Source organism: Mauremys mutica, chromosome 23 (genome assembly GCF_020497125.1).
Source record: "Mauremys mutica isolate MM-2020 ecotype Southern chromosome 23, ASM2049712v1, whole genome shotgun sequence".
In the NCBI taxonomy this organism is placed as follows: domain Eukaryota; kingdom Metazoa; phylum Chordata; order Testudines; family Geoemydidae; genus Mauremys; species Mauremys mutica.
The window spans coordinates 10,289,261-10,317,218 of record NC_059094.1 but is presented as its reverse complement, the minus strand read 5'-3'; the positions used below and the strand labels follow the sequence as shown (position 1 = coordinate 10,317,218).

Genomic DNA, 27,958 nt, shown 5'->3' with positions numbered 1-27,958 from the left:
CACATGGACTGACGCTTAACCCGGGGTCAGCTTAACCGGGCACCTCGGCTGCTGTTAGGTTACATCCTGCGAGCTCAAAGAACAACCCCCCAAAACCTCTGGCAGGGCAGATTTCCCCTGGGCTCTGTCATGCTCCAAGCACCCATTGCTTCCTCCAGGGAGATGGACTAGAACAACCTAGCAGGTCCTTCCAGTCTAGGGTTCCATTGATCACTCCAGTCAAAATATACACATCAGAAAAAGAGGCGTCACCCTGGCACTGCCCCTTCTGGACTTGAGGGTCGGGTACCCCTAACTCCAAACAATCCCTCCCTCTAGCCAGTGAGCGAATCCTCATTACATTCACGGGAGCCAATAGGGAGGGACTTTCAGCTCCTCCCTCAACGGGTTAGTTCTCTTCCCCTCCCCTCCCCCCTCCCACCCCCAGTTTCAAATTTGGATGGTCAGAGATTCTCCTTTGCCGTCAGGCTGCATCGTCTCCGCGGGTGGCCCGGGTGCAAACGGGAGCGGCCTCAGCAGAACTGGAAGACAAGCAAGCCAACACAGGAGGGAACAAGTTAGCCCCAGCAGGAGAGGAGTCACTATCTAAGCTTCTAGCAAAAAAGCCACTGAAGAGACCAGGGGTCGGTTCAGGAGTGGGCTCATGTTGATGGAGGGAGCAGAGAGAGCGAGAGGTTTAGAAATCCAGGAGGACACTTGCTGGTGTACTTTAGGTTGGAAGGGGATGAAAAACGGGCATTGGGTTCTAGAGCACGCAAGGCACGGGCCTGTGTTGGTGCTGTGTTCTAGAACAGGGGTTCTCCACCTTTTTCTTTCGGAGACCCCTTCCAACATGTTATAAAAGCGCCACGGCCCACCTCTGCCACAACAACTTTTTTCTGCATATAAAAGCCAGGGCCGGCGTTAGGGAGCAGCAGGCAAGGCTACTGCCAAGGGCCCCCGCAAAGCTAAGTTGCCCAGGCTTCGACTTCAGCGCCAGGTGGTGGGGTTCAGGGCCCCAGGCTTCAGCCTCGCATGGCGGGGCTTTGGCTTTCTGCCCTGGACCCCAGCGAGTCCAACAGTGGCCCAGTTTGGCGGCTTCCCTGAAACCTGTTCGCAGCCCCACCAGTGGGCCCCGGACCCCTGGTTGAGCAGCACCATTCTAGAGCACATGATGCATGAGAAGAAGTGGATGTGGCATTCTAGAGCACAGAACCAGAGAAACGGGTGCTGTGTTTTAGAGCACACGCTACACAGGGAGGAGATGTGGATACAATGTTCTAGAGCACGGCACCAGAGAAATGGACGGTGTGGTCTAGAACACATAACACATGGGGCTGAGATGTGCGTTCTAGAACACCGTGGTGGGCGTGAGTGAAATGGACACTCTAGAGCAAGTGCTCTGTCTCCCCCTCGAGGGAGAGCCATGAGTACAGACCTTCCAGCGGTTCCCGCACTCGTTACACAGCACGAACGTTGTCATGGGTTCATCGGCGCTACGCGTCTGGACCTACGGAGAAAACCAGCCACACAGACTCAACAGGGAGCATGAAAGTGTCTGCGCTGAGTCCTTCTCAGTCCTCTGAGGGATGGAGGGGGAGAGAATCCTTGCAGACGCAATGAGAACCGCCCTGGACCGTCACCAAAACTCAGTCCCCCACCAAACCACAAACCAGTTCCCATATTTGAAAAGTTCCTTTCATCTTCTCCTCCCTCCCTGTTATTTCTGATCGTGCTGCACATGCTGCCCTGTGCTCCTCCCTGCGTCTCGGCCCCACGCAGACGCAGGAAGGAGTGGAAATCCCACAGAAAAGTGGGATCCTCCCCTAAATTCCAGCCCAGCCTTGCAGGCGCAAGAGGCCTGGATAAGGACTTGCGCTTTGGGGCGGTACGGCAAAGCGAGCTGAACCTCCAGGAGTCACCTCCCCGTAAGGAAACAGATGCAGTCCAGGGGTTGAGTGGCAGAAGGGGCAATGGACCTGACTGGAAGCCTCTGGTCTTCTGCTGATCTCTGGGCTAATCCTCCTAAGGGTGCAGGGACATGACTTGTCACAGTAAAGTAGAATCCTCCTTAGAAGGTCCCAAATTTCTCTGGACTATCAGACAAGCAAGACTTGAAGGCAAGAAAGTCAATGGGGAAGGAGACCAGCGTGGAGACCATTAGAGAGGGATTCAGTCAGTGGGGATTCAGGTAAGCAGGACCCCACTGTATTTCCAGGTGGCTAAGACCCCTTAGGTATGGCTGCATGTTGATGGCCCTTGGCATCTTCTGAACTTGCCGCAAGTCAGAGTGGGCTAGCCAAGTTCTCTGCACTGACCCTGGAGACGGCCGCTCAGAGCCATTGCTCTGGGCTGGAGGCCCCCTACCCACGGAGCCCACCTGGTTGTAAGTGCAATTCTTCTTCTTGCACTTGCCGCACTGGAAGAGGTCCGTGGTGGTGCCCCCAGTCTTCGCCATCTGATGCTCCCGGATGGCTTCTAGGGTCATGGCATTCCTCAGCTCCTTCAGTTCGTCGCTCGCCATCTCCTGCAATGGGTCACAGCACCCAGGTCAGAGCTACAGAGGCCAACAGGTACTTCTTACTCCCAGGTTCCCAGAGTCCCTTGGGGAGCTTCTCTCCCGTGCACACGCACGCACGCACCCCCCTACCCTTCCCCCCCACACACACACACAGACACACACACGCACACACCCAGCCACCATCTTGGCAACTGAAATCAGACAGGAATCTTACAATCCACCAGCCGCACGACCTCAGTGAGGGCCTGTGCAAGTGTGGGACCGAGAGACTTGGCTGGGCCGAGACCTCTCACTCCTGACACGTGACGTTCGCTGCTATCCCAGTCCTGGGTCCCCACCTCCCCTTCCCAACGCACTCCGGCGGCCGTCCCAGTCCTGCAAGCTTCCCCACAGCTCTGCCCACGTGCCTCCAACCCAAGCTGCAGCCACACGCTGTTATTCCAGCCTTGGGCTCCCAACGCCCTGCTCTGCTGACGCTCCTCAATCCTGTCCTCCAGCCTCCTTGCTAGTCCGGTCCTGAGCTCTGCTAATGCCCCACAACTCTGACCTGCAGCCCCCCTGCTATTCCAGCCCTGGGCTCCCCCCACAGCTCTGCCAATGCCCCTGGACCCTGCCTTGCTGCCCCCAACCCCCACTCTTCCAGCCTTGTGACACTCCTGGGCAGAGAAAGCAAACAACACTTGGATTTCGCAGCGTGTACAATCGGGGCCAGGCTATGATAATCGGCCTTGGGATTTCCAGCCCAAGCTCCAGAGGGGAGAGGGTGCTGCACAAACTCTTTGGCCAACTCACCACCCCACCCCCCGCTACTGTCCTCGAGCTGCATGGGGGATGCCACTGAGCGACATGGGCAACTCCCTCTCACCGCTTCTGGCAGGCTGCCTCCGCCAGCCTCAGCAATGCTGCATGTGCCATAGGCTGCGCTGGTCTCCCTGCTCTTACTACCAGCCTCCAGCACCCCCTGGGCCTGCAGCCTCCGACCTCAGCAGCTTCCTCCCCTACTGCTAAGCTCTGCCCGATTCCCATCAGCCACGGCACAGACGGAAACGATCTCTCCTGGACCCAATTCTTCTCTGAGTCAGTCACCGGGCATCCCCCTCCCTTCACACCTCCCACCCCGTTACTCACCTCTGCCGTCATCCTCGCAATGAGGCTGGGGGAGATGGCTCCATTCAGCACGTTCCTCCGCAGGTTGGGATTCTTGGGGTCCTTCAGGTTACTGATCCTGCTCCTCACGCGGTTGCGGTACTTCATGTCCGTGCTCTTCAGCTCTTGGAAGATATGTGGCACCGTCAAGGAATAAGAGCCCAAGGATAAGAGGACACCGCAGCGGTGGGTTATGAATGCACAGCTACCAGTGGATACCCTCAGAGAGGCCCATCTGGGCTTTGGGACACCCAGAGAACCAGCCCACGCTCTAGGGGTTCTACCTTCCTAGGTTTTGCTTTGGACATTTGGATTCAAGCAAACCCTAGAACTCAGGCAAAGCTCCTTAGATTCCTGTGGCTTTGATGCCAAGCCCCGGCTGGACCCCAGGCAACCTAGGAAATGGACCCAGCGTCGCCTTCATTCAACCTGGGCTGAGATTTGAGTTTGTATTGGAGACCAGTGATTTTGGGGCCGGCCCTGCTCCTGTTGAAATCATGAATGTTTTGCCAGCAGGATCCAGTGTTCCCGCTTCTCACTAACCTCTTGTCTATTACACAGTAGCTTCCCTGTAAGGTACAGCCTCTCCTCCATTGCAGGTGCAGGCCACATAGCCTCCCCTTCACCCGGCTGATGCTGAAATGGAATGCTAGACTGCATTGCACCGTTCAGCCACGAGGTGGCGATGTGTAGAACAGACCTCATCTGAGCTCATTGATTGCATTAATGCAGTGGTTCCCAACCGGGGGTCCGGAGCCCCCTGGGGGGCCGCGAGCAGGTTTCAGGGCGTCCACCAAGCATGGTCAGTGTTAGACTCGCTGGGGCCAAGGGCAGAAAGCCGAAGCCTCATCGCATGGGGCTGAAGTCCGGGCCCCTGAGCCCTGCCACATGGGGCTGAAGCCGAAGCCTGAGCCATGGAGCTTTGTGGGGGCCCCGTGACACGGGACCCCAAGCAATTGCCCTGCTTGCTACCCCTTAACACCGGCCCTGGCTTTTCTATGCAGAAAACCGGTTACTGTGGCCCAGGCGGGCCGTGGAGTTTTTATAGCATGTTGGGGAGGTTGAGAACCCCCCACATTAATGGACGTTACAGTGAACGTGGTGCATCTCCCTGGGAAGGAAGCTCACGATCGTACAGAAGCCTGACCGGCGAGCAGCAGCTCTGCAATCGACTTTGTGTAGGAGAAAGAGAGAGCCTGAAACACGAGGCCTGAACTAAAGTCGTGGTCGAGCCCTGTTACAAAACGTGCCTGCTTGCAAGCTCACAGAACCTGGCAAGAACAGGGCTGGCATTGCAAAAACACGCACATTCCTAGGAAGTGCCAGGCACGGGACACTCACACAAACACATTCCGGCAGGGCGGGACCAGACCACCCCGATACAGGTTTATGGTGCAAACACACTCCGCAAAGATGATACAGGGTCACCCTGACCCCCTCTTAAAGATAAGGCTAGGATGACAGCGGGGTGGATAGAGAGGTTTTGATCAAACCAAGGTGTACAAGGGTGGTCACTAACCCCGTCCAAGGGACACGCCGTAACTCGTTTCTAGCGGCGTATAAAAGTCGGGTCCCAGAGGGGGTGTCTTGGGGCAGCCGAGAGGGGAATGGAAAGTCCCAGCATTCACTGAGTCCATTGCATTGGGCACACAGGTGCTGGAGTCACTGTAGACATTGATCCGGGGAGCTTCATTGACCATAAACCTGGCCAGGCGCCTTTGCTTACAAACCCAGTCTTGTGGTCTTCGTGGGCAGTTCACTGGAGGTCTCTGCGCAGAGCTGGGACGGCACACGCTGGGAGCTCCCGCACGCCCCGCCAGCGACAGGGAATACGTGACAGCAGGCGCACTTGGGATTACCTCCATGCCGGCTTGCAAAGGGCCTTTATGTGATAAGCCGCCAACACAGCCGAACTGCTGCGTCCACAGCCCGATAGCGCCCGGAGGGCAGCTACGAGGAGAGGCTGAGTACCCACAATTCCCACTGACCACAGTGAGAGTTCTGGGGGCACAGGAGTAACCCACGCTCCCCCTGCAGGTGTATGGGTCTGGCTACACTGCAGTCAGAGGGGGAGTGCGGTGCACACACCCAGACCCGAGCCAGCCTGGATCAAAGCTAGTTGAATAACAATAGCCGCGAAGCCCCAGCCGCCTGGGTATGTGCCCAGGGGACTGGGTGGGCAGGGGTAGCTGCCACGGCTTCCCTCCTGTTGTTCCTCGAGCCTTGGGTGAGTCTCCAGGTGCTGCAGTCACACCTCCCGGGTGCAGCGGAGACCTGCCCGGCAACGTTAGCCCCGGTGCCCACTTAGAGCGTCACATAGTCACAGCTGCCGTCAGCGGGGGCCCCCCGAGCTGGCTCCCCTCGTTATAAAAGGGAGGGGCCAGCCAGCAGGGCGTTGCCTGCGGGGGCTCCAAAACTCTGGCCCTTGCTTCCCGCCTTGGTCTGAAACAGCCTGCCTGTGCGCACACAGCAAGATTCCCCGGTTGGAGAGGGCGGAGGGGACGCGAGGAAACGGAGGGAAGGAACCTGCCTGGCCGGCTGCGTCTCTGTTGAAATGATGCTGGGGTTTATCGCTTTGGTAGCGATGCGTTCGGCGCGCCGGAGCCCGGGACAGGCATCGGCTTTGTTCATTTATATCTAGCTAAATGCAGCGGGGGAGACCCCCGGGTCCAGCCCCGCCAGCCGGCCAGGAGGGGCAGGGCTGCCCTGGGATGCAGGCTCGTCCCCAGTAGCAAGGCAGGCGAACCGCGCCGCAGCCCAGCCAGCCAAAGGATATGATCTTCGATTTCAGAGGCCATCTTGTCACAGTTGACTCCAAACTGTTTGTAATCATCTAAAGCGGGGGACAGCGAGAGGGGGAAGGGGGTGAGCACACTTCCGAACCCAGAGAACGTGCCGAAATCAAAGCAGAATTCAAAGAAATCACTAATTATCGGCATAACAAGCTTGACACTGAAGCCGAATTCCTTCAGAATGATTTACTTCCGTTGATTACTGTAGGGTTGCCTGCACGCCACTGGGCCATCCCCAGCTTGTTCCTGCGGGGTCGCTCGTGAGCAGCGAACGATAAATGATTATCATAGGCTTATTCACAAGTACCGGGCAGGTTCGTTATTGTAGGGTTGCTCATGCACTCCAGGCCACGCTCACTGGTTTGTTATTGTAGGGTTGCTCTGAGAAGGGCTGACCCGCTGGCCGTGGAACAGCTGGGTTGTTTTAAACCCATAAAGCAAACCACACAGCGTTTGCAGTTTGCACAGAGATGTAAGAAAGGAACCAGCAGGTTAAATTTCGGTCCTACCAGCGGTGAGGGTTGTCCCTTCAAAGCCCATGGCACGTGGCAAGGCATGACCTGGTGGAAGCCGACTGGGTTACACCCGGGAGAAATTTGGCCCAGTGGGTTTTTTGCAATGAGCAACTCAACCAATCATCAAAACCGCCGAAGTGCCCAGCGGTGACTGGCTCCTATTGGGGTCACAATCCCAGCCCTGGTTCCTGCTCTGACCCCACCCTGCGAAAGGGACGCCTCAGAATCAGTCCTCCCAGCCCCAGCCCCCTCTCACCATCCATTTTCAGGGCGGCCGAGATCATCTCGACGCACTTGTCCCGCACCGAGTCGCCCGTGAGGTAGCAGGACGCCAGGAAGCAGATGGTCGGCGCGAACGTGGGACTCGAGGGGCTGCTGGGAGTCTTGGGGGTCTCGGCTTTGGATCTGCCGCTGTTGGGTCTGGAGAGAACAGACAGGCTGTCACCCTGGGAAGCCACAAGAAAAGGCACCTTCCTGGCCAGCCCTAACCAGAGGAGGGGCTCCCGGCACGACCTGAAGCTTCCTCACCTGCAAGGGGTCCCTCTGTGCGACACTCACCTCACTCCTCAGGAGCCTCTTTACCCCACGCTGGCTACCTGCAGCCCCCAGGTGCTGCTCTCCCCCACGCGGGCAGAGGGAGCATCCTCAGACCTCCAAGCCCCACGGCCCCTCCATCCCATGCTGCCATGGGGCCACCCCCATACCACTAACCCCCCTGCAAACTCCATCCACCCCACACTGGCCTGGGGACGTCTCCTGACCGTTCTCCCGCTCATGGGCCTTGGAAAGATCCACCCACCGTGGGTATTTACCCCCACTCCGTTACAAGCGGAGCACCTCAGAATCTGCAATGTATTTGAACTCCCTACACCTTTCTCAGGTCGGCCAGGGCTTTTATCCCCATCGTAGAGATGGGGGAACTGAGGCACAGAGAGATTACGGCTCAGATCCTCCGAGGTGTTTAGGTGCCGACCTCCCAATGGTTTCAATAGGAGTTAGATGCCTAAATATTTGGAGGATCCAGGCCTAAGTGACTTGCCCAAGGTCACATGGGGAATCTGTGGCAGAGAGGGACTTAAACCAAGCTATCCTGAGTCCCAGGTTACTGCTCTAAGCATAGTGGCTGGCCTCCAGCGTCTTCTACATGAGGCCTTCCCACCCTCCCCTACCTTTCCTCTTTGCCATCACTGGAGTTCTTCCGAGAGCCGGGGGGAGAGGCTGCTGGGTTGGAGCCTGTAGAGGGCCTCCTGGAATCGAAACAGGGAGAGGCAACAGTGCGTGCGATGCCAGCAGAGAGAGGGGAGGCGCAAGGGCTGAGGTTCTGCTGGGGACCCCAGCAATAGACCTGTAACATGCTCGGACACCCCGGACAGAGATGGTCCGGGATGAGATCGTCTGGTGGGATATCAAACGCTCAGAGCTAACGGCCTGCTCCAACCTCCTCCGAACGCAGCAGGCGTCTTTCCATTGCCTTGCACTGGCGTTGGCTCAGCCCCTCGGTGTGCAAAGGCCCCTGTGCATTGTGGGATCTGAGGTGACAGCCTTCTACGGCCAGCATGCGATGCCTTCCAAGCCTCGGCGAAGGGCGGTGGGTCTCTTGGGGCAGGTCTGCACAGTAAATAAACACCCGCGGCTGGCCCGTGTCCGCTGACTTGGACGCACAAGGCTCGGCTGTGGGGCTATAAAATTGCAGGATAGATGTCTGGGCTTGGCTTGGAGCCCAGCCACTGGGACGCTCCCCCCAGAGGGTCCCAACACCCGGGCTCCAGCCGGAGTCCAGACGTCTGCACCTCAATCCAACAGCCCCCCAGCCCCAGCCAGCTGACAGGGGCCAGCCGCACGTGTTTCCATCGACACAGGGGAGACATACCCCTGGGGACAAGGCCCAGGGCCAGGGCTGTTTCAGACAATGCTGAAACAGAGGGGTCCGGGTCATGGACGCCCCAACTCTACAAGGCCGGAGTGATGTGTACTGCCTCCTGCTGGCTGAGAGCGCCGCTCTGCCACGACAGACGGAGGCCCCTGGGGGAATCAGCACATCATGACCTTCATCACGGCTTCCCTGCCTCCTCCGGTTCTTTCTAGGCTTCTGGCCGGTGCCCAGCCACATGGTATCCAGGAGCCTTCTAACAAGGAACCTCCATCCAGATGTCTCCTAACTCACCCTACCCACTCCAGTTCCGGAGCCGGCCCGGGTAGGGCAGAGTGACCAGCTGGTGCACAGGGGACACACATCCCCTACATAGGACCTCTGAATCCCACCTTCCTCCTCCTGCAGTAGACCGCTCGGAGGACAAGAAGTACTGGACGTAGGATAAGGAGTAAGGGGCGTAATCTGCAGCAAGGCAGATTTAGCTTGGATACTAGGAAGAACTTTCCAGGCAAGGGGAGTTAAGCTCTGCAACTGGCTTCCCGGGGAGGCTGTGGAATTCCCATCGTTGGAGGATTCAGGAACAGGTTACACAGACCCCTGCATAGGGGGCTGGACTTGATGCCCTCTCGAGGTCCCTTCCAGCCCTGCATTTCTGATTCTTGGGTTCTAAGAGGGAGCAGGGTGAGATCCCAGCCGTCAGTGGGGTGGCTGGAAGAACGAGCCCCCCCCTTACCTTTCCACCGATGGTCTCTTCTGAGGGGAGGAAGAGGAGGAGGCAGTGGTGATGGTGGAAGATCTGGAGTCTGCAGAGTCTCTCCTGAAAGAGAAGTGGGGGAGGAAGGGCCATGCCGTAAAGCGCAGAGAACAGGGGTTCAAGAGGGAAACACGCAGAGAACCAGGGAGCACACGGGGCCTGGTAATCCTTAGAGAGGGCATTTCCTGGTGAACGGGGCATCCTGTCCAGGGCTTGCAAGGGAGCATGAAGAGAAGGCAGGTCACTGCCACGTGGAGGAGGTGGTGGTGGCAGATGGAAGCTGCCTTGCTTTGAATTGGGCCATACCGCTCTTCCAAAGAGAGATTAGCAAAACGTGCCACAATCCAGCCACAAAACACCTACCTCTCTTTCTTGCCGTCCGAGTGCAACTTTTTAGAGGTGGCGGGAAGAGCCCTGCAGTCGCTGGTCTCCCTTCGTAGGGAAAACACACAGAGAGGAGAGAGATTAGCTCAAGTGAGATCCCGGCACCGGGCCCCCAAGCCCTCTCCTGACATCTGTGGGGGTGACCAGCTGCCCAGGACCATGTGCCAACCACAGCGGCACTTTTTCCCCAGTGGAACTGTTCACCGGTTATCCACAGATACTGGTATGTCTGGGGACTCCTCCCCCGACCCAGTCAGCCTCCTGCAAACACAGCAGGTTCATCACGCCCTCCAATTCACCCCTCTTGCAACTGGAGAATTCAAGCATAAAAGGGAACCCTTATGCCAGACCCCCCTAGTCATTAGTGTCACCTAGTGGTTAGAGCAAAACGCCTATAAGTCAGGGCTCCTGGGTTCTGTTCCCAGCTCTGAGAGGGAGTACGGTGTAATGGTTAGAGCGGGGGCCTGGCACACTGAACGCCTGTGTTTCTGAAGGTATAATTATTGTATTGAGACGTGTAAAGCACAAGAATAACTCAAAACATCCAAATTCATAGATCTGAAGGCCAGAAGGGACCTCATCAGACCTCCTGCGTTACACAGGCCAGAGAACCTCACTCTGTCATTTCCGCACAAGCTACAGCAGATCTTTTGGAAAGACATCCAGTCTCGACCTTGGGACTGCAGGGGATGGAAAAACCCTCCATCTCCCACGTAATTAACGAGCCAAATCCCGGCCCTCTTCCCTCCTAAGCTTAGAAGACCCTTCGAGCAACAAAAGCACCGCGGCCAATCGCACAGAATGAGAAGCCCCCACTGGAGCAGGGATCTGATCTCAGCAGCTGGCTGCTCTCTCTGTACAGAACCCAGCCCAAACCCCGGGTCCGACCCTCACTTTGGGAGCCAGCCCCGAGCTTCCCAACTAGCTCATGTTTCTATAACCGGCCAAACCACAGGCCCCGTTCTGGAAGCCCCTCAGGGTTTTGCATCCGTCAGGAATCTGGCTCTGAATCTGGCTCAGGTCTAGAAAGACCTGACAGCCTCAGTTGCTGCTGCGGAGGCCTTTAGCCTGTTGCAATCCTGTCCTAAACTCGGGGCGGTTCTGGAGGCGAGTGGCCAGGCCACGTTCGACATACTATGGGCAGCGCAATATTATCCGGCCCTGCAGTGCTTTACAGGAGAGCCAGCTCAGAGCAGTCCCAACAGCCCTGCCACACGCCAAACACCGATTATAAACCCTTGGGAAACGGCTGAATCGTATCACTCCCACATGGCGAATGGGTCTGAGTAACAGCTCTGATAACAGTACAGTGATTCCGCCTGCCTTCTAGGCACTGCCGCCTAGTGGCCAGAGCACTGGACTGGGACTCAGGGGACCTGGGTTCTACTCCTGGCCCTGCCACTGGCCAGCTGGGTAACCTCGGGCAAGTCGCTGCACTGCTCTGTGCCTCAGTTTCCCCATCTTTAAAATGGTGATGGCGATACTGACCTCCTTTCCAAAGCACTCGGAGATCTCCTGAGGAATGATGCTAGATAAAAGAGCCAGGTCTTGTTATGCGTTCACACAGGTATAAAGGCTTTGTGCCTGGAGAGTGTTATTTCAGCTCTGCTGCTGGAGGACTCCTGGGTTCTATTCCCAGCTCTGTCACTGACTCGCTGGAGGTTGGATCTGAGACCCTGGGAGTCAAGAGGAGTCTTTTCCGTCCACCTCAAGCCCTGCGTGGCTTCATTCGCATTGCCCCTGCCCTGTAACTGCTGCTCCCCAAATAAAGGCTCTGGGGGTACATAAGCAAGTACCTGTCTGGCTTGGAGTCTGCAGAATGACTCTTTGGGGCTGCCGTGTGAGAGCCGGACTTGCTGGATTTCCTGGGGAGAAAGGGGGTTCAGGGAGAGGGTTTCTGCTCTTCAGCACAGTTCTATTTTTAGCACATCAGATTCCCGCCCCGCCCCCTGATTTTTGTCCTAGAAACCGACCCCACACACTAGACAAGAGGAAAGAAATGAAAAAGAAAGCGCACGACCCCCTTCATTTCTCTGTCTTCTCCACATTCCTTCCCCTGAAAGCTCCCCTATCTTTCAGCTAAGGGCTCGTCTACACAGAGACTCCCCGCGTGGCAGGCTGGGGTGTGACTCTGCAACACTAGCTGGCCACCATGCACTAAATGCTCCTGGATGCGCCCTGATCTACGCTCGTCTGAAAAGCGCTTTGGCAAAGCGCACGCCAGGACTTTTCGCAGCCGAGTCCACGGAGCCAGTCACTGAGCAGCAGCTAGAGCCCTGCAGATTTACAATTTAGCCTCCCTGCAGACAAGCCCTTCGTGCAATCCAAGAGCAAACGAAACCTGTTCAGCAGCGGTGGGCCAAACCCAACCCCCTTGTATTCGCTCTAGAGACGAGCCAAGGTCCTAGATTTCAAACACGTCCAAGTCCTGGGCTGTTCGGGTGGGTGGTTTTGGTTCAGCCACATCAGTGAACACCAACTCTAGATCCCAGCTCTGATTTCATGCATTTCTGCCCCTCACCCACCCCCAGCCGGATCCCCTCCCTCAAAACACACGTCTCCCGCTTGTGCCACTGTGATTTGCTGGAGAAAGGTGCATGTTTTCACGAGGATTTTTACACCGCGGATACGTTCAGGGGTAGAAACGGCGGCAGTGGCCTGAATTGGAATTGGGCGGCTCTAGCGGAAATATACAACGGCGGGTAGTGCCATAGGTGTCCACACCCACCAGGCTAAAAAAAAATCACCCACCGCCATGTCTTCCCCTCGCCCGGATCCAAGCAATAAGGAGGATGCTGGGGAGTTTACCTGTCCTGTTTCTGATCCGATGAATGTTTCTTCGAGCCAGGAAGAGGGCCCACTGCCTTATGGTTGGGAAAGTCCCTTTAAAAGAAGGGGAAAAGATGCAGGAAATTACTAACTCCCTGAGGATAAAGGGATGAGCCATTAAGAAGCTAGAGGCCAAACCCTAATTCCATTCAGTTTTGTCACTGACTTCAGTGGGACCAAAGGGATGACTTGCAGGCAGGCTACACCTAGCTGGAGAAAAGGGATGGACTTGTAGATGCCACATGGTGAGCAGAGAGGCAGGATGGTCCAATGGTTAGCGTACTAGCCCATGACATTGGGTTCAATGCCTTACACTATTATAAGCTTCCTGGGTGACCTTGGGCCAGTCACTTATGCCCTCATCTCCAAAGGTACTGAGGCACCAAACTCTTATTGACATGGGCTGGGTGACCCTGACCAGACTGTATCTCCCATGATGCACCACAGCAGCCAGGAACTCCCCTGAAATCAACGGGAGTTAAGTGCTGCAATACCTTTGAGGATCTGAGCCTTAGGCTGCTGCATGGACTCCCATGATGCACCACCTGCCCTCTCTAAAAGGGAGAGTGGTGCATCATGGGAGATGTAGTCTGACACGACTACTATCTAGCACTGTTGTGCTGGAGCGCTCACAATCCTTAATGTATTTTTCTTCACACCTTCCCTGGGAGGCAGGTCAGTGCTGGTTCCTCTGTTTTATAGGTAATAGGTAATAATTGGAGATATACCAATCTCCTAGAACTGGAAGGGACCTTGAAAGGTCATTGAGTCCAGCCCCCTGCCTTCACTAGCAGGACCAATTTTTGCCCCAGATCCTTAAGTGGCCCCCTCAAGGATTGAACTCACAACCCTGGGTTTAACAGGCCAATGCTCAAACCACTGAGCTATCCCTCCCCCCAAGGTGGGGACCGAGGCCCAGAGAGGATCGATGGGACTTAGGCGCCTAAATACCTTTGAGGATCTGGCCCTTTGCCTCTCTCTGCCTCAACAGTCTGACCAGTGACTACTCCCACGCCTTGGCTAAGTGACTGATTTATTACAGTAACTCCTCACTTAAAGTCGTCCCGGTTAACGTTCTTTCGTTGTTACGTTGCTGATCCATTAGGGAACATGCTCGTTTAAAGTTGTGCACTGCTCCCTTCTAACATCCGTTTGGCAGCTGCCTGCTTCGTCCACTGCTTGCAGGAAGAGCAGCCCGTTGCAGCTAGCTGGTGGGGCTTGTAACCAGGGTGGATCGGCAGCCCCCCCCATCAGCTCCCCGCTCCCCTAAGTTCCCTGTGCTGCAGCTGCAGTTCAGCTGTCCCTCCCCCCACTGCCATGTGCTGCTCCTGCCCTCTGCCTTGGAGCAGCTCCCCAAGACTCCTGTTTGCTGTGGGGGGGGGGGGCAAGGGAGGGCTGTCAGGGTGTCTCCCTGCACCCCGCTTACCCCTTCTCCATATAGAGCAGGGAGGGGACACGGAGGGAGAGAGACAGAGAGTTTGGGGCAGCAGCTGCTGTCCCAACTTCCTGATCCACTTAAAAAGACAATGCACTTAAGAGTGGGTCAGCTTCCTTAAAGGGGCAGTGTGCATCTCTCGCTCTCCCACACACAAGGTGTGTGTCTGTCTCTGTCTGCTATGCTGTCTCCCCTCCCTTGTGTTCCTGCTGCCTTGTGTGAGAGGCTAATTAACAACACTTAACTCTTGAGGGCTCAGCGAGTGCTAGTTCATCATTTAGCAGCAAGGCATTCCCTGGGAAATATCCCTCCCTCTTCCACCCTCTAACTTCACCACCTCAAGCTTCACAATCACCACAGCTGTGAACAGTATTAAATTGTTTGTTTAAAACGTATCCTGTGTTTTTTGTCTGGTGAAAAAAATTTCCCTGGAACCTAATCCCCCCCATTAACATTAATTCTTATGGGGAAACTGAATTCACTTAACATCGTTTCACTTAAAGTCGCATTTTTCAGGAACAGAACTCCAACGTCAAAAGCGAGGAGATACTGTATTACTGTTGTTTCCTATCGCCAGGGCACAGCTACTGCTTACCAAAACCCGACGGTCTAAGAACCCCGCGGGCCAGCTCATACCTTCCTTTGTCCTTTGCCTTGTGCTTCTCAGCTGGGCTTTTGCAGCGTTTCACTGGATGGGAATTCGCCCCTTCAGGCTGCCAGCTGGGAAAGTCGAGACTTTTTTCTTTTTTATCCTTTTGCCCTTCCAGGGCCTTCTCTCTCTTCGGGGTCCCCGAGGACTCTAAGGGGAACAGACCAGGTTGTCACTCAGACGCTGACTGAAACGAAAATGCGAGGGGCGTGGCGGGGGGGGGGAGGGCACTTCTATTCACCAAGCTGGTAATAATTTCATACTGGCCGGAAGAAAACCACCACCACGAGCACCTGGCTTGGAGAGAGTCCATCAGCGGCCCACTTGCAGGGCCGGCTTTAGGAAGTGCAGGGCCTGATTTGAATACCCGGCGGCGCTTCGGGTCTTTGGCAGCGGGTCCTTCACTTGCTCCGGGTCTTCCGCAGCGCTGAAGGACCCGCCGCCGAAATGCCACCGAAGACCCGGCACGAGTGAAGGACCCGCCGCCAAAGTGCTGCCGAAGTCCTGGACTACCGCCAGGGGAGTAAAAATTAATAAGGCGCCTAAGTTAGGCGCTCTTCTTTAGGGCGCAGGACCCCCTTAGGCGCAAGCGCGGCACCCTCTTAGGCCTGAGGCCCATTTCGGGGGAATCGGGGGAATCGGCCTAAAGCCGGCCCTGCCCACTTGGGCATTCAGAGCAGTGTTATAAGGGGTCAGGTTCAGATCTCCCTTATAGCAATTTCCACCTTTACTGCTCCACTGACTTTAGTGGCGTCATTCCTGATTTACATCGTTCTGCGTGACAGCAGACTCCAGACCCTTATGCAGCCCACACAATCCAATCCTCTGCTCCCAGGGGACTCGGTGGCCCAGAAGATTAGTGCATTAGCCTGTTATCTTTTGAGACTCGGGTCCAAATGACCACTGGGTCCAGGCCACCAACTACACAAGAGGTCATTCGTTTCTGGTCAGGATTGCACTGGCAGGGACTACGTAGGGTTCCAGGATTGGAATATCAGGCAGCTGAGGCTTGAGATGCAGAGCACGGGGGACCAGGAGTGGGCCAGCAAAGAGAGATGCAGATCTGGGCTGAGTTGGCTGAACTCGCACGTGGACCTACGCCTTGAAACAGCATGGAGGGTCTGCACGGTGAGGAGGGGCCGGTGGTCTTCAGACATGGGAGACCCGGGGGGCAATTTCCTGCTCTGCCGTGGACTTCCTGTGTGATCGTGGGCAGCCATGTAGCCTCTCGGTGCCTCAGCTGCCCCTCGCTAATAGCACACAGGTGGAGTGTGAGGACGAATACATTAAAGATGGGAAGCGCTTTGGGATCTACTGATGAAAAGTGTTATATAGGCTATAGGCATTATTGTGATTAGTGGATGCACAGACAGAGCTGCCCTGAAAGTCAGGACCAGGTACAGGAGTGTCGCTTAAACACAACCTGCACACGGCTCTGTCCAGATCCTCTCACCAATAAGCCACCAAATGATCCTTCTGCCAAATTAAAACCAACCACCAGGCCCGTTAGCTGCTTGTATCCCGGGGGAGTAAAGGGGCCCTAAGGATTGTGTAGAATCAAAGGCCCCATGGAGGTTTTGGGGCCAGCTAGCATGTTACTCGTGAGGCTGACGCAGCCTCAGAATCTCTCACCTAGCAGCCGTTTCCAGTTCTTGATGAGGATTTTCGCCAGGGCCACCACCTCTTCATCCGAGCACTGCTTCCGGACAGCGTTGACGGCCACGCCAATTCTCGTGGACTGGGAGCACGAACGGACGTTTGTTTAGTATTAAGCAGATCAAAGACGAAGGCAGAACAGAGAGGAAAGGTAGCCCAGGGGTTAACGCACTAGCCTGCTGCGGACTCCCTGTGTGATCTTGGGAAAATCACTGAACCGCTCTGTGCCTCAGTGTCCCCATCTGTACAATGGGCATAATGGAACTGCCCTCCCCCGGCAGGGGGTGGTGGTGAGGTGCTCAATTATTACAGCCATGGGGGCTATGGAAGTACCTTGGCTGGATGGGACAGCACCTAGAATAGTATTTGTACAGCACCTAGGATAGTGATACCGTGGTCCGCGACGGGGCTTCTTAGGTGTGACAATAATACAAATAATAAATAATATGAATAAACACAATAACGGATGGATAGAAACGGGTATGGCTCCTCTGGTGGGGGGCCACAGGAATACATCAGGAGCGTTCGTGACAGCAGGCTCTTACAGCCCCCTGCTTTCCCAGGTGGAGGAAGGACCCAGAGAGGGGACAAGACTCAATCACAGCTTGCTTCTGAAATCATCTCGGTGACACGGTGGGACCCTCCTTACCGCTAGCAAGAGCGGTCGTTTAGGAGCTGCTCTGATACACTGACGGGTCCCTCGCGGCCGGCCCAACGTAACAGCCTCTTCAAGGAAACGGCTGGAGTTCAAGTGGATTGAACTGTTAGACATCAGGCAGCCCAATCTGCGCGTCTCACCGACGCCTCTGGGTGGGTTGTCAGCCACGGGGATGGAACCTGGGACCGCTCAATGAGGCCGGACTGCCGGAGCTAAAAAACCCTGCTCCCTTAGCAGGCTTGGCAAGCTCCAGCCGGCCGAGTCACAACCAGAGGGGAGCAAAGCGCTCGAATTCCATGTTACCTCCCTCCGTGTCCTGCCCCTTCTTCAGATCCAAGTAACCCGTTACATGCTGGGGTTATGCGCCTCCCTCTCTCCCAACCGCTCCCCCTCACCTGCAGCAGCTCGATGGTCATCGTGTAGCCGTTCAGTTCTTTCAGCAGATCCAGAGCTCCGTCCTAGGGCAAACAGAAGCCGCAGTGAGCCCTGAAACATCAGCGGGGAAAACAACTCCCTGGAAACAGCCTCAGCATTGGAGGGGTGATAGGAAAGGGGCAACATTTCCAAAATCCTGTTCTAAACTGCCACCCCCCGTGGGCCAAACAGTGCCCCCCAGTGACACCCCTGTCGCTTCGCAGAGAGTGGAACTGGTGCAACCGAGAAAAGAATGCATTATTTTATCACCGGAGCACCCACGGGTGCTGACTGAGATCGGGAGCCCCATGGCGCTGGGTGCTGCACAGACATGTAGCAAGAGACAACCCCAAATTGTGCAGAGAAGCCAGACGAAAGGGTGGGAGAAAGAAAGTATTATTCCTGTTCTGTAGCCTGGGCACCGAGGCCCAGAGAGACGAAGCAACTGGCCCAAGTGCATCCAGGGAGACTGTAATCCAGATAAAGCACCTTAACCACAAAGCCATCCTCCCTTAAAATGCCCGGGTCTTTGAAACCCTCCATAGATTGACCCCACCTTATCTCATCGGCCCTGTGCCAAATTCTTTTGCTAGCTACACCAGCATACGCCCAGACCGACTCTGGAAGCCAGCGGCATGACTCTGCGTTTATGCTAGCCTAACAGAGCAACATTTGCTCCCTTGTCTCTATTCTCCTCAACCCAGGAGAGGAAGGGTCACCCAGCGGTGAGGACACTAACCTTAGGGGTGGGAGGGCCTAATCAATTCCTTACTTTGCCACTGATTTCCTGTGTGACCTTGGGCAAGTCACTTTGTTTCTGTGCCTCAGTTTCCCCACCTGTACAACAGGGATAAGAACCCTCCTCTGCCTCCTGGGAGGGTGTGAGGAGAAATACATTAAAGATGGTGAAGCACTCAGATGCTCCAGGAATGGGGGACAGATAAGTACCGTAGCCAGACAGATACTACTTTTGGTGTCCCGTTCACTGCTTTTTGTGACATAGCCTTCCTCTCGGCAGCTCCTGCCATCCGGAGAACCTCGCTGATCTCATTGTCCCCATTGACCTTCCCTCTCATTTCAGTTCTCAGCTGAGAACCTCTCCCTTCCCTTGACCTATAGTTCTTAAGTTCTTTTTTCTTGCCATGAGCTTTTTTAGTTCTAGTTTACACTTGGCCTGCTAAACCCAGGGTTGAGAGTTCAATCCTTGAGGGGGCCATTTAGGGATTTGGGGCAAAAATCTGTCTGGGGATTGGTCCTGCTTTGAGAAGGGGGTGGGACTAGATACCTCCTGAGGTCCCTTCCGACCCTGAGATTCTATGATTCTATGATACACGGAAGATGATGGATAAAGTAAAGAGGTCAGATCCTCAGCTGGTGTCTATGGGTACAGAGTCAACAGAGCAGCACGGATTTACACCAGCTGTGAATCTGGCCCAGGGTGTATAAAACCACCGATCGCTCACTATGGCTGATAGGACAGCTCTTCCCTGTAGACCATACGTACTCACCCGATGCATGTATGTTGCAGCTCTTCCTATAAAATTACCCGCTCAAGAGAAGCGGGAGGGAAGGGTTAAAATGTCTCTGTATTATCCAGCTGCCATGAGTCAAAAGAAAACAAAAACTTTGACCCATATTTTTTCAAAAGCTCTTTTTTTCCCCGTTATTATTTTTTATTTCCTGACGCGGGAGGTCACGGTCAGAGGCAGATGGAAAGGAGGTTCGGTCTTCTCCGGTTTCTGCACGCTTTCTCAGCCCGGCCAAAGATGCGGAAATGCATCTGCTTTGGATTTGTACTGTACAGCATCTCCGACAGGCCCCAGGCCCTCCCGACCATAACTGCGGAGACCTGGCCAGGATCCAGGGAGACCCCGGTGGGTGACCCTAGGGAGCACAGCGCGCCAGAGGAGAGAACAACGGGGCTTGTCTGTGTTCAGGAGTCTCGATATAAGAATCCCCTTCACAGCCACAACAGCAAAGTCCTGGCTCTTCTCTGCACGTGGAACATCACACATGGAAAGGCAGCAGCCCCAGAGTGAGAGGAGAGGAACAGGCTGGCACCAGATTGCATCTTGCTGTGCATCTTGGTTCCGCCCCAGCTTTCTGAGAGTACGAGGCAGCTGCTGACACCAAACTCCAGTCTGATACGGCAACTGCTGCGATCTGATTACAAACTTGGATTCAGCTAGGCAGGCTCCGTAGGGGGTGTTCAGTTAGACCCAGCAAGCCAAATCCTCCTGTCAGTTACACCGGTGCCATCTGTTGTAATAACTGGGGCTACAGCTTTACCCGCGCCGTGAGCTCAACGGTCAAAAATACATGGACGTTGGTAAGATGTCACCCTAACCCCTGTAATAACGAACGTCAATGGGAAAAGGCACCAGAGGGAGACAGACGGATGGAATTAGTCCAAACAAAAAGGCCTCGTGATGGAACTCAAGGACTGTGTTCAGATTGTGCCTGGTAAACAAGGCAAGCGTGGGACCAGAAGTCAGCGAACCAGCTTGGCGTGTCGGAAACCAAGCCAAACGGGGGGATGAAATAACAAGAGGAGGAGCTATTCTGCCCAGAGCTCCCTTCAGGGATCCTTTGAAAAGAAGATTGAGACTTTGGGAGAAAAATTGGCCACCCTGGCTCCCACCCTCCCCATCTCCTGGGACCCTGGGCTTTCATCATCCTGATCCTGAGAGATGTCCTGACCAGAGCAGGCCAGAGAGAGGGACCCAAACACCACCTGGGATCTGAGACTTTGTCTCTCTCCCCATCATGTGTCCTTTTCCTTCCCCATCTTATTTCTTCTCTGTCCCATCCCCCTCCTTTTTAATTCTATCTAAGACGACTCTGGTTTCGCCAGCAGTCAGGGCGGTGTATTTTGCAACACTGCTGTAAGCCTGTGACCAGAGAAAAGCAACTAAAAGCAATGCCCGAAACAGCCCGATGCGGGTACAAGTTTCCCAGGGCTCGTGCACCGTCCCGGCATTTCTCCAGCAGCGAGTCTGTAAGAGAAAGTCAACCCCACAGACAGAGGCTGCATTTTCTCCCTTTGCTGTTCTTGTCTTGCGTGGGTTTGTCTTGTTGTGTCTTCTAAAAAATGGGATCAGACCTTAGCAGCAGCAGCAGCGCCAGCTCCAGCCCATCTCAGCAAACTTCTTCTCTTGCCGAGGGACAGTTAATGCCATCTAAGACTGCCAGACAAGGGGGTTTTCCTTTCTAAAAACGCTCTCCAGCTCACAGGAAAGGGACCAGAGGATGCTGTTAAATGGAAGCCTTATTTAATATTGACGTTCCAGTGCTTTAGCGGTTTTTCCTTCTTTTCTGCATGTTTACCAAAAAGTTGCAAGGATTTTGAATGGCACGTTTGCCACGGCACTCAGCAGGCAGAAGTCTCTGCAACCCAAGCCCGGTCTGTTTAACGTAGCACAGTCACTGGGCTGTATCAGCACCTTTAGGACATCGATTCGACCTGAATCCAACACATCCCAGGAGTGGGGATGGCACAAGGGGCGGCAGAATTTGGCCCGAATGCTCTTGACCACCGTCTCCAAACCGGGACGCCCAACTTTCAGCCAGTACAGAGCACTGGTTTCCGCTTCAAATGCTCCCCCCAGAAACGGACACCTAGGGCCGTGCGGAGTTGAGATGGAGGGGGAAAGAAAACCCAAGAAGCCAAAAATAAACACACAGAAGTAAGGCGGCCTTGGGAATGCCAGGTCTGGAAGGGCAGGGATCTCAGACTCAGGGCTTACAGCTATCTGAATAAAGTGTGTGTGGAGGGGGGGGGGGGAGTATTATATTCTGGGGGCAGCAGCTTTGGGAAGAGAGCACTTGCAGTACACCCCCCAGCAACCCGGCGGCTCCATTTACAAAGATCTGTTCTGGCAGGTCTGCACCACCCCGCACTCCAAGCACTGCCCACGTTCCCAGTGCTACAGTGCAAAGCGTTTATGGGTCATAGCAGGCCCCATCTAGCTGTGGCTGTTGCACTAAACTCAGGGCTAAATATAGCCAGTCCCAGCCCTCACCTCGGGTCAGTGCGATTTCATTCCCGGCTATTTTCAGTCCCCCGGGCTACATGCATGTGAATATGACCATAGCTCCCAGGCGCTGCGGTAGCAGTTATATTATGTAGGAGCAGAGCGCGGTGAATGGGGGCAGCGCGCGGGAGCAGCACAGGAAATCCACAAACTCAGCTCTGCACGGCTTCCTTCTACCCTGCTACACAGTCTGGGGGCAGGGGCAGAGCAGGGGATGGGCCGGTGGATCCTCCTCCTGAATAGACCCATTAGCAGTGCCCCTCCCTGGGTTACTCCAGCACCTCTGGGGCTACGGTACCAGGCCCAGAGCATGGCAACCCTAGATGCCCCGGTGGCCTATTGCAGACTCAGCCTGGGGGGAAAATCCTGGCCCCAGGGAAGTCACAGTTCTAGAGGAATGCCAGGCTCCGAACACTGACAAGGTGACCAGGCCGTGATGCCCTTCGCCAACATTCTTGGCCCCTGAAAAGGCCACCAGAGGGGCAATGGTTTCCCTGCAAAAGCAGCCTGTGTTTAGCTATTCCACCTTTTTAACTGCACCTCCGCTGCAGCTTCTCCGTGTTCGCTCGTGAGGCCTTGTGCCCCGGGGCCAGATTCTCCACTGCCTTGCACCCCATGGAACGGACACAGCTGTGCAAAGCAAGTGCACCCTGGGTGCAAAACGCTGCCAGGGCAAATGAATGGGAATGGCTGCTAGGGCAGAGTTTTGTGCCCTGATTGGTGCTGTAGGACAACCTACGGTGCAAAGCTGGGGAGAATCAGGCCCTTTGTGTCTCAGTGAATTGCAAACGAGCCGGCAGTTCAGAGCGCTACTGACAAGTTAGGATGGCAGTCGTGCTGTAGCAGCGTTGGTCCCAGGATATCAGAGACGAGGGGGATGAGGTAATATCTTTTAGTGGACCAACTTCTGTTGGTGAGCGAGACAAGCTTTCGAGCTTACACAGAGCTGAAGCGTGGGGCACGGGTCACTTGCTGGAGGATTCTCTGCACCTTGAGGTCTTTAAACCACGATTCGATGACTTCAATAACTCAGACATAGGTTAGGGGTTTGTTACAGGAGTGGGTGGGTGAGATTCTGTGGCCTGCGTTGTGCAGGAGGTCAGACTAGATGATCATGATGGTCCCTTCTGACCTTAAAGTCTATGAGTCTATGAGCGCCGTTTAAGCTCCAAAGCTTGTCTCTCTCTCTCAAGTTGGTCCAAGAAAAGATATTCCCTCCCCCACCTTGTCTCTTAGCAGTAAAGAATGAACCTTCTCCTAACACTGAACAAGAAACTTTTATTAGCATTAATACGGAGTTGTCCCTAAAGCTGCTCTGTCTTCCTCTCTATCCTACAGCATCTACCTACAACCAACAACATATTTTCCTGGAAAAATATTTCTAAACGAAAAAATTAGGAATTTACATGGGACATTTCAAAATGGAACAAAATTAACATTTTTCTTCCATTTTGAACTGACATTTCCCCCACCAAAGAAGGTCATTAAAAGTGAGATTTACCCAGGGAGAAAAAAATATTTTTTGACGGAAGCTCATTTTTGGCTGGGAAAATTTTCTCCCCCGGCCTGGCTTCCTCTTCTAGGTGCAAAGAAACAGCACACACGTGCTCACACCCCCTCCTTGTTCTCTAGCTAAACACTCTTTAAAAAGAGTTAAACTTGAACATGACCGATTCAGAAGAGTCGCTGGCTTTCTCACTCAGGCCGATCTGCTCGTCCCCTGGCCTTACGGACGGTTTGATCCCAAGGATGAGGAATCCTGCTCAGTGGGGCTAGGACTCTGCCCCGCAGGATTCTCTCATTTCACTAGGGCTGTGATGTACATGACAGGGTCACATGGTAATTCAGCTGGGCCTACTGCCTATTGTTCTGTACTGAGCCCCTTGATCAGTCTCCTGCAGGTAGGATCATGGGGCGCAGGTTCATTGCTGGGGCTGACCAACGTTTTCCCCCATCCGGTCTTATCAGTAGTACTGGGTCTTGTGGTTTAAGCTTGGTTAAGTTTTCGGCTGTATTTTCAAGGTTAGAGAAGAGAGCCTCGAGACGTCTTAGCTACGGCATCGCTAAGCTTCCCATCTTCACAAGCAGGGCCAGTGAGGACAAAGATTTACCTGTACGGGGCAGCTTTGTTCTGAGAGGTCAACCCGTAAGCGACTGAGTTACTCTGGTCACTGACAGGGGTTGTCCCATAGCCTAGCAGAACTCAGGTGGGGTCGTTTTTGTTGTAGCCCCCAGAGCAATCTGAACCGCAAGTCCATTCATGTGTTGGTGCTAGAGCCCGGGAGCAACACGCCTGAAATCATGGCGTGCCCAAAGCGTGGCATTCGGAGCTGGCAAGGGGTGAGCTGCGGGAGGAGGTTGATGCTTCTGGGGCCAAAACCCTTTTTCTGTCCCCTCTTGGTCTAGTGAGGAGACTGCTATGAAGCTGGACTCCTCGAAAGCCAAATCCCTTTTCTCCACACAGATCCAGTGACATTCACTTCCACGGCCTACTGGCTAACGCTTTGGGTAGGAGCGGGCCTTTCGGTTGTGTCTCTCTGGTCCCTCTGAAAGACACCCAGGCATCCACCTTGTGTTTTCACACCCGCTTCATGCCTCACCCCACGTGCATCTAGGCTGCTCCTAGCAGCGGATGCTCGGCGTTCCTTACGGACGCTTTCCCTCACGTCCTCCTAAAAAGGACGGTGGGACTGCACCGTTGTTGGGGACTTTAACCCCGTGTACTCAGACGTTTGGCTTTGGAGACGTCTCCTCTCTTTGGCAGTGGGAGCCCAGATAACTGGGCCACCCTTGGATACTGACTGCAATTGCACACAGCACTGGGCACATTTCACAGCCTCTCTAATTTCTGCATTGAGCCTGGCACCAGAATGGCCTTTGTATCACTCGAAGCCTCTCAACAATCTGTGGGGATCAATGGAGCTCCAAGCTGCCACTAAGGCATGTATCAGCAATAGGTTTCTCTCGGGTTAGACACACAAGATACCACTGGCAGCTACATGGTGCCTTGGCGCCGCTGTTCCAGAACAGTACAAGTGGCTCGTGGTCTGTCACCAGCTAGAAAAGATACAGACCCCACAGGTATCCTGGGAACATATGCCCACAGCCTGGGCCAGGCACGTGGTCCCCTCCAGACAACATGGGGGTAAAAAGGCTGGCTCCTCTGGTGCTTCCACCCCAGCCGTGGGAGACCTGGAGAAGGTGCCGATTGGAGGCCCAGCCTGAAGGCCCAATTCTCTATTGCCCGGTGCCTTCTGCAGCCATTTGCCCGTGTGCAAACCAAAGGCAAAGCACAACCATTCAGAGTGGCCCTTTACACCCACTTTGCGCTGGTGTAAACACCACCACCAGGAGCAGGAGCGTGGAGGATCAGGCCCTGCAGTGCAAAGGAGAAAGCGACAGGACCAGCGCCCACTGGCCAGGAGAGAGAAACTCTGCAGGGACTGCAGCAATTAGCAGCTCCTTCACAGATTCTGTGGTGCAACCCATATCACGTGGGGAAACATTTTAACATACTTCCCCTTATATAAACAGCGCCCCCCCCCCCATTTGCAGGCAGGGCCACGGGCACCAGGTATCATGCTGGAAGGACAGAGCTGCTGGGTTCAATACTTCACCAACGTGCAGGGCCTGTGCCCTCCGTCCAGCTATGGGCAGGGCTGCCCAGACGATTCAAGGGGCCCGGGGCAAAGCAATTTCGGGGGCCCCTTCCATTAAAAAAAAGTTGCAATACTATAGAATACTATATTCTCATGGGGGCCCCTGCGGGGCCTGGGGCAAATTGCCCCCCTCCCCCTCCCCGGGTGGCCCTGGCTATGGGAAACCATGCTCTGGCACCTGATTGCCCAAGGCCCAACCTTACGGCAGCTGGGAGCATCAGCGCTCAGAAGGTGCACATTGATGGGGGGTGGGGGGAGCCAGAGGGGGTTAATTACACTCCACTGAGGCAAAGGTCACCAGGAAAGTAAAATATTAACTTCATGCACCAGCCCTTCCTCCACTGCACATTGCACCAGATCCTGATTGCACTGCACGGGTGCCAGTCAAGGCACAAATCCCCTGCCAGCGGGATGGGGGTAGCCTCGCTGCAACTGAGAGCTGCGCCAGCTAAGGAGCTGGCCCGGAAGAGTAAATCAGGGGAAGCCAGGAGACCTTCCCCAGGACAAGACGGCTGCGCAGGAAGGATCAGGCCAGTTGTACCTACACTGAACCGTTTACTTGATCTCAGTAACAGTTCAGGGCGGGCGGGGACACCTGTCCTGTTTGTTCTTAAATCTGGTGCACAAGCTTTAAATCAGACTCATCCCCCCCTGCGCCGCGTTCCACTTTTTCCTTCTCTTGTGAAAAAGGTTGAGACACCTAGTTCCTTCCCCTCCTCCCCGCCCTTCCTGGATATTTTTGCTTTTCCCCGGCCCAGTCTCGTTGGACAAGCCCCAGTCTGAGATTGGGTTTGCACGGTTCAGATTCCTGTCACTCTTTACCCCTCTCCAAACCCAGGCCCTGGCCTGGCGGGGAGGGAGAGGGCCACGAAGGACGATCAGAAAGCCCCACACATGGGTGAGGCTGAAAAACACGCTTTTCAGCCGACCAAACCCTGGCAAACTGAAAATACAGTCAGGAGACCAAGGAAAGCAACAGCTCGAATGCGCAGAGGAGTCCAGGAGGATTGGGTTAGGCGGGACGGCTGAAGCCCAAAGGATCAGGCTACAAGAAACTTTGCCGTTTTCACATGTCGCCGCCAAAGCTGACATTTTGGGGGGGCAAAGCTTTGAGGGCCTGATTTTCAGAGGTGCTTCCTCAAGGGAGCTGGCAACAGCCTCTGACCCCCGAGCAAATCAGAATCAGGCTGTTTTAGCAAGTGCTGTCAGCAGCTCCCTAGGCCAAATCAGCTGGAAGAGACCCGCCAGGCAGCCCCTTCCTCCCTCCCTCCCTCCCTCCATCAGCAGGATTGATCCAGGAGGTTCTCTGGTTCTGCACAGGTCCAAGCTGCAAAGTTTAAACAGACGCACACACCGCTTGGGTTTTCCTTCATTCCCGGACACACAGATCCAAGCTGGAAAGTTTAGAAACATAAACACACACACGATCCAAGCTAGGAAAGTTTAAACACACACACTGTTTTGGGCTTTTCTCACCCCTGCTACACAGACACACACTTTCGGCTTTACTTACCGTGTTCTTCCTGGTCACCATCTTATCCAGCTTCTTTGCAATCCTCACCAGCTCCTCGGCTCGCCCCATGATCGCGGCCCCGAAGTTTTTTTGGCGTTCAGGAGCGAGAAGGGGGGGCGGTGCGCGTTAAACCACAAAAGCAGCCAGGAGCTCGCCCCCGGGACAACTGGGATCTCTTTTCATCGGGGTCTGGGGGGGGAGTGTGTGTGTGTGTGTAGGGGGGAGGTGTGGGGGCGGGGGTGTGTGTTTGTGTGTAGGGGGGAGGTGTGTGTGTGTGTGTGTAGGGGGGAGGTGTGGGGTCGGGGGGGGGAGTGTGTGTGGGGGGCGGTATGGGGGGGTGGGACCGGTCGAACTTTTGCTCCCAGGGGCCGTGACAGCTTTGCAGGGCCGGGGGCGGAAAAAGCAGAAACGGGAGCGAAGGAGCGAAAGCAAAGACGGGGGCGTGGCCAGGGGCTGCCACATGCAGCCGGAACAGCACAAGGGGGCCGGGCTAAATAGAACCCGCCGAGGGCCGAGTGTGGACGCGGGGGGTTCGCCCGGGGCTGGACGCAGGCGGTGCCCTCGTGTGTGAGCGGCTGGATCAGGAGCGGTGCCCGCTGCCTGGCGCCTGCCCAGGGTCAGATTCACCCCCGCCGGCTACAGCAGCTACACGGACAAAACACTTGGCCAGGACCAGAGGGGAGGAGCTGCCAGAGCTGCCACCAGGACATGGAAATTTTGGGAACAGAGCTGGGGGAGGGGGTGTCTGTGCACAGCCAGAGCAGGGCATGGCCTTCACTGCTTCTGAAAGTCTGCATTGTACCAAGCCCCCACCTGTTGGCACGCTCCGTCTATCGCTGGGCTCGTGGGTCTGCAAACCCAGGCTGGAAATTTCCCCCGGAACCAGCTTGCCACACTGCAATGGATCTTCTAGTCCGGGATCCTGCAGCAGACAGGCTCAGTGCTTCAGCGAAAGGCCCCAGTGCAACCCTCTCCCCTTGAGAGAAGGGAAATTTCTTCCTGACCACAGCTGGTGACCAACATCTGTCCTGAAGCATGAGGGTTTGGTGATGTGTGTCATTTTAGTGTAGCTCAGGGAGCAGGCTATTCTTATTCAAAGTAGCAGCTAATCCTTTCAAAGAGCCTATTAAACTAATCATCTGCAGCA

General features: G+C 55.1%; 1 protein-coding gene across 1 annotated transcript; it reads right to left on the bottom strand.

Moving 5' to 3' along the window:
* Positions 1–33: 33 nt before the first annotated feature.
* Positions 34–26,925, bottom strand: TCEA3 (transcription elongation factor A3). The gene is made up of 15 exons (XM_044997756.1): positions 26,812–26,925; positions 17,587–17,649; positions 16,510–16,615; positions 14,865–15,027; positions 12,773–12,847; positions 11,761–11,829; positions 9,944–10,012; positions 9,560–9,643; positions 8,123–8,200; positions 7,210–7,373; positions 6,423–6,479; positions 3,629–3,783; positions 2,360–2,506; positions 1,418–1,489; positions 34–521 (listed from the first exon to the last, which is right to left on the bottom strand). The coding sequence occupies exons 1-15, from the start codon at positions 26,878–26,880 to the stop codon at positions 513–515; spliced, it is 1,380 nt and encodes a 459-aa protein (XP_044853691.1). The 5' UTR covers positions 26,881–26,925; the 3' UTR covers positions 34–512.
* Between the last annotated feature and the right edge of the window lie 1,033 nt (positions 26,926–27,958).